General features: G+C 38.4%; 1 protein-coding gene across 1 annotated transcript; it reads left to right on the top strand.

The window, feature by feature from the left end:
* Window positions 1-1292: 1292 nt before the first annotated feature.
* LOC147869160 (alpha/beta-Hydrolases superfamily protein) lies at window positions 1293-9327 on the top strand. Its single transcript, XM_087326948.1, has 5 exons — window positions 1293-2074; window positions 6677-7166; window positions 7251-7349; window positions 8590-8695; window positions 8790-9327. The coding sequence occupies exons 1-5, from the start codon at window positions 1305-1307 to the stop codon at window positions 9011-9013; spliced, it is 1689 nt and encodes a 562-aa protein (XP_087183074.1). The 5' UTR covers window positions 1293-1304; the 3' UTR covers window positions 9014-9327.
* The last annotated feature ends 913 nt before the right edge of the window (window positions 9328-10240 follow it).

Raw genomic sequence — 10240 nt, 5'->3', positions numbered from 1 at the left:
ACCGATGTCTTAAGACGCAACCTTCCAATGTATATATTTTATGAGGGTAGCTACGCCCCATATTGATACCTATTCACATGCCCCTTGAATAGATGTGTTTTTCTAAAAGGCTCTCCATTCATTGGTTGCCAAGATCATGATAGTGTATGCACTATCATTCCTCTATCCAATCACATTAGTCCCTTTCTAACATTAGTGAACATACCTTCAATTATGTAAATATTAGTGATCTATGTGTGCATAACATTACACAAAGCAAATCTACAATTGCCAAGTGGTTCCTAGAAGATATGTATAGAATTGATTTATTCGATTCAAAGCTATCTCCCAACATTTATCAAGCAACGATTAAAAAACAAACTAATGGGGTAAGTGAAACCAATCAAAATGGTATGTATGGCATGTGCGAAAGAAGCTCACTCAATAATATGAGGTTTTATATATCTACATGCACGTGTGTGGTGGGTTACGTATAGACCTATTGAAGTTCACCATTATGAACTTTCGCAAGTGAACTACTGCCACATACCTATATTTGCAACATCTGCGAGCTACATGATAAACTTTATAGGCCAGTCTCCACACCCCTATAGCTGCTAAACCAACGATTCAGTTTTGGCTTAACTTGTTTGGCCTAGTCCAAACCAAACTGGTTAAGCCTTAACCGGTTTGGGAGTTTTCAAACTTGAATTGAACCAACTCCTAAATTGGTTAAACCGATTAAGCCTATAACGATTAAACTGGTTAAGCCTATATTGGTTTATGCAAACCGATTAACCCTTAACCGTTTTGGGAATTGGTTTAGCCCAAAATGGTTCAGTTTGACATGAGCCATCCCATACCGAACTCAAATTGGTTAAGGAAGCTAAAACCTGAACCGAACCACTAAACCGCCAAAAACAATTTAAAAACGGTTTAATGATTCGGTTCAAGGCTTGAGCTAAGCCGATGCCGATTCCTAGTTACAAACCCCATAGGTCCATGTGAGTGAGTGGGTTTACAATTATGAGTGAGCTTGATTAGCAAACCTATATCAACACGTTTGGTTTGGTTCGGGAGACAAAGCTCACGAGGATTCTAACATTTTGGGCATTTGAATGAAGGCGAGGATTGGTCTTCCTCATGGGTGGGGATTTTTTGTCCTCTTTGTTTGGGCCCAACAAATGTACCGAAGAACTTCTAAAACCCCTCCTTCGTTACAAACAATTAACTTAAGGCTTTTATTTTATAATTTATGCAAATATGTACATACCATACATTCATTCATTCATTCATACATGTATGTTGTATGTGTCCAAAAACTAATGGCCATGTTAGCAACCTCCTCCTCCTCCATCGCCATTTCAATTTCCATCACTCCTTCCTTCTCTCGCAGGCCTTCCCTTAAGATACGCACACTTTCTAAGATCCCTGCGTCTTCATCTTCGTCTTCGTCTTCGTTCTCGACCTCCTCAGATACCCCGGAGTCGCAGCATTTTGGAGATCTGCCAAGAAAAGGATCAAGGAAGAGATGTCAAATTGCAGGCGTCGATCAGGATGAACTTTCAGATCCATGGCTTCTTGCTGATGCAGATAGTCGCTTTGCAGAACTCCATGGAGTTCAGATTCATTATAAGATCGCTCGACCAAATGCCAGCTATGGTGAAAGAACGGAAAAAGAAGAAGAAAGCAAAGTACCAGAAACTAAAGAAGTAGAAGAAGTTGAAGAAAGAAAATTCAATGTAACAGAAGGGAAAGAAGAAGAAACGTTATGTGAAGAAAAGCAGAATTTAGCTCTTCCTGCTGTGATTCTTCTCCATGGCTTTGGGGGTTCGTTGTTCTCTTTTGAGAGAGTGTTAAAACCTCTCTCCAGCATATTTAGATCTCCTGTATTGGCCTTCGATCGCCCTGGTTTTGGCCTCACTTCTCGTGTTAAACTTCCTTCAGATTTTGTATGGCCGTCAAATATTATGAGCAGTGACAGCGATGATATGGTGTCTTCTCTTCCTATTAATCCGTACTCTATTGGTTTCTCTTCATCTGCCACGATGGCTTTCATGGATTTCTTACAATCTAAAGAAGCTGTGCTAATAGGGTGAGTCTATCTCTCTCTTATCTTTTGGTATATCACAATAACCCTATAAAAAAAGAGGCTTGGGACTATGGATGGCTGCCTCCGTTCCATCCCATCTAACCTTGCCCAGGAATTAATGCTTCGAAAGTTTCTTTTGAAATGTTCAATGTAGTGCATTTGGAATAAGGTTCGATCCTGGACATACATAGGTGCACCAACCAATAGATGTCACTCTTTGGTTCATTTGGTGGCACTGTGAAACTGCGAATGGCTCATTAAATCAGTTATAGTTTCTTTGATGGTACCTTGCTACTCGGATAACTGTAGTAATTCTAGAGCTAATACGCACCAACTCCTGTCTTCTGGAAGGGACACATTTATTAGATAAAAGGCGGATGCGGGCTTGCCCGGTATTGTGGTGAATCATGATAACTTCCCGAATCGCATGGACTTTGTGCCGGCGATGCTTCATTCAAATTTCTGCCCTATCAACTTTCGATGGTAAGATAGAGGCCTACCATGGTGATGATGGGTGACGGAGAATTAGGGTTCGATTCTGGAGAGAATGGAAATTCGTTGAATAATTGAATGTGCAAAGCTAATGCATGCTTATAAGCAAGCAAGGGATTCTATAATCTTTTACATTCTATACAAAGTTTCTATGCTTAGCTTCAGTGTAATTTCTTTAGGTAATGCTAAAGATGTAAATACAACTCAATACTTGGGAAGGAACAAATCATAAATGGCAAAAACAGAAGAAAACTAACTTCAGACCTAGAAAAATGGATGAGAAATGTTATGTCATATGTTTAGATTCATGGATCTCATATGCTTACTTCTGCGAAGTATTTTTCGTATGTTTCACTTCTCATGCCTTTCCGACGATGTTGACATTGACATTTATAGGACCGGGACAAACAAAGATAAAAGAAAGAGGGGACAAGAACCAAGGCGAAAGAGACAAATACCTTGTCTCCACTATAGTTTGAAAGGGCCTAAAGAATCTAAAAGATTATAAAGGTTACTTTTCATGTTCTTTTGAGGTTCTTCTTCACTTCTCCACTTTGAAACTAGAGCTCTTTTACTCTATCTCTTACTTTGCAATTGCTCCTTGTAATCTAACTACTGAAGATTGAAGGTCAACTTTGTAGTTGCACGATTTTATATTAGGCTAAGTTTAGTATTGTTTCCTTTAAAAAAATTGTGTGTTTTTTTGCTACATTGAGGTATTCATGTGTTAAGGCTTCAGGAAAATACTCGCTATTTTAACCAAATTAGTGTGATTAGATATATGTTAGAGAGAAAGAAAGAAAGAAAGAAAGATAGATAGATACATTAATGCCTACTAGAGACCAAAACTGGCCTATGAGACAAATTGTGATTACAAACTTGGGTGCATTCATGTCATCTATACTAAAACCAAAATAAAAGCTCCATGGTTATCATCTGAATACATGTGGTGGAATGATTTTTGAGATGGTTTACAAGCATGAGGTGCATAGCTATTATGTATGAGATGGTGACTCGACTTTGTATGCAAGGTTGGTTAGTGTGGTGAAAAGAAGCTATGATGAAGTTTAATAAGTGCATCTAGGTATCCTCGTGCGGATTGGACATGGTGATGGTTTTTACCCATGTATCTTATATCCATGTACTCGTCTCCTGTGTTGTCGGCATTCCTCTGCTCACTCTATGGTGACTCCCTAGCATATTATTAAGGGAGGTAAAGTGTTAAGGAAGAAATCAATGATATGTGATTGTCGGTGCATCCTGCAAACTAATGTAAGGGTTGGTTGCTTATGCTTTTAAAGATCGACCAACATTTGGCTAAATTGTCGTGGGCCAGTCTTCTCCATCATTTGTCAAATGGTGATGGTTCATGTAGAGGGTAGCAAACTTTTTTCTTTCTAATCTGGTTGAAGGCTGGGCACCTACACACATAATGTTCCTTGCTTTCGATCTGCTGCACATAATTTATAGAATCTTTCAGTGCTAGATATGCAAAGTGCTTGTCCTGCCTTAATCTCTAGTTCATTGGAGGTAAGTCTGAGTTGCTTATTGATTTGCGAGCACAATAGTGAAGTGAGGCGATGGAATATCAGGCAAAAAGAAAAATTTGAGCAACAGCAGAGGGTAAGATGTAGAGAGGTAGAGAGGGAGAATTACACCGTGTTTCTGGGTATAGTAGAGTGTATACCACTTCAGGTTTTTAGACAGATATATATGAAAGTTAAAGTGTGTTCAGGGTGCGTTCACACCTGTGCATGAATAAAAGGAGATCCTCCCACCTAAAGGCAATGTGCCTTGAGAGGAGAAAGGATCAGCTAAATGTAAGTATCCAACCCCCATCATTTCTTGGCAATGAGCTAACCGCTCTGCTGGAAGAACCTTCCTGAGAAGATCTGCAGGACAAGCTCAATGCTCTTGCTGTCAAGTACATATCTGATTAAATGATACTTCACCTGTATGTACTTTGTCTATGCATGAAAGAAAGGATTCGGTGCTAGCATCTGTATGCACTTGGACAAGCTCAATGCTCTTGCTGTCAAGTACATATCTGATAAAATGATACTTCACCTGTATGTACTTTGTCTATGCATGAAAGAAAGGATTCGGTGCTAGCATCTGTATGCACATGGACAAGCTCAATGCTCTTGCTGTCAAGTACATATCTGATAAAATGATACTTCACCTGTATGTACTTTGTCTATGCATGAAAGAAAGGATTCGGTGCTAGCATCTGTATGCACATGGACAAGCTCAATGCTCTTGCTGTCAAGTACATATCTGATAAAATGATACTTTACCTGTATGTACTTTGTCTATGCATGAAAGAAAGGATTCGGTGCTAGCATCTGTATGCACATGGACAAGCTCAATGCTCTTGCTGTCAAGTACATATCTGATAAAATGATACTTTACCTGTATGTACTTTGTCTATGCATGAAAGAAAGGATTCGGTGCTAGCATGATAGCACTTTGACTGTCGCAATGCATTTGGACAAGCTCAATGCTCTTGCTGTCAAATACATATCTGATAAAATGATTCTTCATCTCTATGTACTTTGTCTATGCATGAAAGAATGGATTCGGTGCTATCATGATAGCACTTTGACTGTCACAATGAAAAACAGGCAAATCTGTAATGCCAAGACCTCCCACCAGACGTGAAATCTATAAACCCTCCTCTCATACCTCAGTGTCAGCCACATACTCTTCCTCTGTAGTAGATAATGCAACACACTTCTGTAGCCTGGAGATCTACTGGGCTGCTTCTCCTGTGAAGGTAAAAACATACCTAGAAGTGAACTTTCTGTAGTCCAGATGATCAGCGTAGTCTGCATCCATAAAGGCAACAGCAGATGCCGTTTCCTTTCCAAAGCAGATGCACAAATCCTTTGTGCCTATGCGGTATCTCACTGCTTCCTAATTGTTTTTGCCAGGGTTTGCCATGTACCTGCTAACCACTCCCACTGGAAAAACAATGTCAGGATTGTAGCACCATAGCATACATAAAACTACCAACAGCTAAAGCGCATGGAATCTTGGCTATTTCAACCTTCTCATCATCAGAATGTGAGTTGCATCATCAAGGTACTTCATATCAAAGCTGTGATGAAGTGAATCCAAGACATAAGTATCCCTGCACGCAATCAGCATGTCATTAACATACAAAACCAAGATAATCAGGCTGCCATCTGGTGCCATCTGGTGCCTTCATGGTGTACAAGTATTGATCCAGTTGGCTTCTATGAAACCTTGAGACTGCATAATAGTATTGAATTTATAATACCATTTTCTTGGTTCATGTTTCAACCCACACAAACTCCATTTGAGCTCTGTTTCCAGCCATAATTGTTAGCCGAGAAAAAAGAGAAAAAGTTCACCAAATGCAAGCCCAAACCTTGTGAAATCCTGTCAGTGTGTAAGGGGTTTTCTTGCTGAGAACCTTTTGAAAATTAATTTTCCTTTTGCAAAGAAAATATGGCGACTCTGCCTGTTGACTATTGCCAGCCCGTTGCCCTGGTGTGAGCCAAGTTTTTTGGGTATACAGCTGCCACAGATATTCCCACAATAGCTTGTTCCTTCCATCACTTGGGAGAGGTGTACAATATCGAAAGGGTGGCAAGTTCTCAATGTGGAGGCCATTGTTGAACCATTCCATCACCTGTGAGTACTATGATCTTTTTGGGTATTCTGTTGTCTCCATTTGCTTCGATGCTTCAGTGCAAGTCTATGGAGTTGCATGATTTTACTCCGGATGATGAGGTTAACTGTCTTTTTTTCCTACTCTTTTACGTGCATGTAGTCTTCACGCTAATATTATAATTCGTAATGGCCTTTATTATTCAGCTTCTATTCTGTGATATCTGCGTGGAACTTTAGTTATGGTGAACGCATCATTTATGAAGGAATTAATGGGTACATAGTCGGGGTCTGAGCCGCAACTTTCAGTTACTTTTCTAATACAACTTCACATATAGCATATCCTGATCTTTCTTAATCAGGTTTCATGGTCAGATTTCATGGCAATTTCTGCTCAGATGTGTACATCAAATGAATAATGAAGGTGTTGGCGACATTATTTTATGCTAATGTATATGGTTCTAACATGGGTTGCAGCCATTCAGCTGGTTGCATTGTAGCAGCAGAAGCATATTTCAAGGCACCGGAACGAATAGCTGCGATGATACTGGTGGGCCCTGCCCTATTTGCTCCTCTCGTGGTAGCTAAAAAGGAACAAATATTGGAGAGACAAAGCCAGATCAAACAAATGTTGTTGAATGTTTGGGAAAAGATTGTGTGGGCTTTTAATAATATCATGAGAGTATTTCAATCAGGAATTAAATTCATTTGGCGTGGGATAGAATCTTGTCTTAATATGCCACAACGATTAGCTCTAATGTTCGTGGTATCTGTGATATCAAAAAAGATTCAGACATTTGTCAAGCTATGTCAGGGCTTGTGGAATATTTGTTTGAAAATTTGGGAGAAGATATTGTGGGTTTTCAATGGCATCATTGCAGTATTACCTTCAGTGATTGCATTTATTCGGTCTCAATGGAATAGACTTCTGACCTTCACATTAAGATCTGGTATTGGAATTTGCCTGGTAAGATTTCTCTTTTCACTGTCTTGTGCTCGATTACATAGACATGTCTCTCACAGATATGCTCAAACTTTGCTTTATCCACAGATACGAGTTGCAGTAGATAAGCTAAGTTTGAGAGCTGTACGGATGGCCTGGTTCAACAAGGAGAAAGTTGACAATTATGTGATCTCTGGCTATACAAAAGTTTGTATTTCTATATCCTCTTTTAATGCTCATTAAATTTTGAGACATATATATTGTTATTGTTTGGCGAACTTACTGAAAACCCCTTTCAAATTTAAATCATAAAATAATACCATTAAAGCATATGACAAATAATTTATCTCCAATCAACCACCAATTATCCCAATCAACTGCTAACAACTCCACACTGCTGCTAATCATGGCTAATAATCTACCAGTGATCTCCAATTATAATCAACCAATTAAGGCCAAATCATATCCAACGAATTGTCAATCACCTCCAATTTAGTGATAATCACTGGTGAACCAGTACAAACCATCTCCCATTCATTGTCTATCATTTGCACTTGGAGCACTCACATTATGTTCAAAGCATATGCTAATCAGTGTAGCTTAGTCTATGACACTTTGAGGAGTTTCCTCTAGTAATAACAATGATAAATTTCCTTTAGATTTTTGGGCGAAATAACCCTGAGTTTTTCTTTGTTTCCCGAAATACCTTTAACATCTGAAAGAAAAGCAATTGTGTGTGCTATTTGACCAATTACATAGTCAACTTGTCACCTTTTTCTCAATAATATGAATAGTAATGTGGTCCATTTGCATCTTTTTTTTTCTTTCTGGGGCGAATGCTTTAATAAATGGCAAAACCAAAAACAGATTAATGATGTCATAGGTAAACCCTGAATGGCAAAATCATGCATACCCACTTGTTACTAAGATCTATTAGTACGTATGGCTGTAGCATTTGAGGCCGTGTGAATCGTGGATACACAACCAAGGGACTCGTTAATTTTCTTTTATTGGGTGGACCAACTGTCAGGGAACACGAGCATGACACGCACACCAACTAGTAGGAATGTTGTGGTGATTAGCCCAAATGAATCCAATTGAAAAACATGTCATATAATCTACAACCGATTCTGTGCTTCAATGTTATTCTGAGGAAAAGTGCTTCTGCTTCTCTCCGATATCAGCAGCTTGTTCAAACTGTTCTTCTGAATTTTGTGAGTCTCCTACCTGCACGGTCTGATCTCTATGGTAAAGATGGATGGATCTGATTGTTAACCTCGATCAGAACTGAACTTGAGATTTTCTTACCTCAGATATAACAAAAAGTCAGGAGCATTTAGGGAAATAAAGAAATCCTGGTTACTTGAGTTTGTACCGAAATTGTACATGTAGTATTACTATCTTATTATTGGGTTATATGTGAGCGCTTGGTATATCTCTTTTTCAGGCATTAAAATGCAAGAATTGGGAGTATGGATTGCTCGAATATGTTATTGCTCAACTAGGAGAATCATCCAAGGTTGTTGACCGACTGAGCAATGTACTCTGCCCAGGTATTTAAAAACTGATGTCTAGTTATTTATAGCTAGTCTTGTTTAATGGTTATAGTAAATTAACTTATTATTTGTGAATTTATAACAATGGCAGTTCTTGTCATCGCGGGTGATAATGATGCTATTGTTCCAGCGTGGAATGCAAAACGTTTAGCTAAATTGTTTCCTAATGGGCAATTTCATATTATAAGGGATTGTGGGCATTTACCATTTGAAGAGAAACCAGAGGAGTTTGCTATGGAAATCAAGAAATTTATTCAAAAAATGCAGAATGATACTTGCATAGCTACTGAATCAGTGGTTTTCATGCCCATTTAGCAAAGCAAACATTTTGTATTGTCTTAACACAGTGACCATCTATCTCTCTTGGGTCTTCCACAAACATTTTGTTCAAGATAACATTGAACATCTCATTCGGGTTCTCTGATCGATGTGTCAAGCACCTAGTGGATAATTAGAGTAAGCATTCTGTATTCTTAACATTTAACATCTTACTTGTCTTCTTGTAGATAAATCATGCATTAAGAAGCTAATGGAAAATCTAAAGCAGACATTTTGTTAACATTGAACATCTATTTGGTCCAGAATAAATGAAAGAAGTAATTCTTGAAATTGCGTTATTATTTAGTTTTTTCTCTTGCTGAATTAATCTTCTCTTCATACTCTTGACAGTCAAACTTGTTGATCTTTTGATTACTTGGGCCACTTGATTGACTCATTTCTTCACCACTTATTTGTTGCTTAGACTCAATGTACTAACAGTAAACTCCTCGATTTATGAGGGTGTAGATGGGAGTTGGTTTGCTGTCCCCAATCACACATGATAGGAAGCATTGGAGATTTGGATGGAGTGGCTGTATCATACAAAAAGGAGCGTTGTGATAGTAGTGTGTTGTCTATAAGGATGTACATGCACATTATGTGGATACAAATCCAAAGGTGGGATCATAAAGTTAATTTGTTGCAATTTGTTACTCTTCATTTGCTTGCTCATGATTTGGATGTCTTCAAAAATCACCATATTTGCCATTATAAGATGATATTGTAAGATTTGCTAATTCGCTAATATGGGGGATTCATTTTCTAGCCCTTGGTAATGCATATGGATTGGTAATATATGATGCTTTGCAGCAATGGCCAATATCATATGCTTGGTATGTTGGAACCCCAAGGGAGGTGTAATCACGTTCTATTACTAATTTACTTGATAGGATATACATCCCTTGTAACAAAGATAATTGAGTATATCTATGTAGATCTATTTGCTTGGCAATATATTGTGTATATGTATGTAACACATAACTAACCTCACCTTACTCGCACGGTTATGCAACGGTGCTCTTTGACAGTCGCCCCACCTACTCCATAATTGGTGAGTTAACTTGCCATTGATTGGTTATGATTTTGAAATCCATTGGATCATGATACATTGGTAGGCGAGCATTTGATCTATGCATGTGATAAGTTGCTTCTACTTATGCACACCTTTAATATATCTTTGTATGAAGGCATTCCTATTAATTTGGCAGAATATAGTACTATAAT

The sequence above is a fragment of the Azolla caroliniana genome, unplaced genomic scaffold, assembly GCF_043228905.1.
Source record: "Azolla caroliniana isolate FFs.n. ecotype wild unplaced genomic scaffold, voAzoCaro1.0.p SCAF_1, whole genome shotgun sequence".
Lineage (NCBI taxonomy): Eukaryota > Viridiplantae > Streptophyta > Polypodiopsida > Salviniales > Salviniaceae > Azolla > Azolla caroliniana.
This window is presented reverse-complemented; position numbering and strand designations above follow the sequence as displayed.

Excerpts from the sequence above, each read along its gene's own strand:
- LOC147869160 (XM_087326948.1), top strand. The coding sequence starts at position 1,305 with ATGGCCATGTTAGCAACCTCCTCCTCCTCCATCGCCATTTCAATTTCC. Across the intron at positions 7,167-7,250 it reads CTGGTATTGGAATTTGCCTG|ATACGAGTTGCAGTAGATAA; the intron begins GTAAGATTTCTC and ends CTTTATCCACAG. Across the intron at positions 7,350-8,589 it reads TGATCTCTGGCTATACAAAA|GCATTAAAATGCAAGAATTG; the intron begins GTTTGTATTTCT and ends TCTCTTTTTCAG.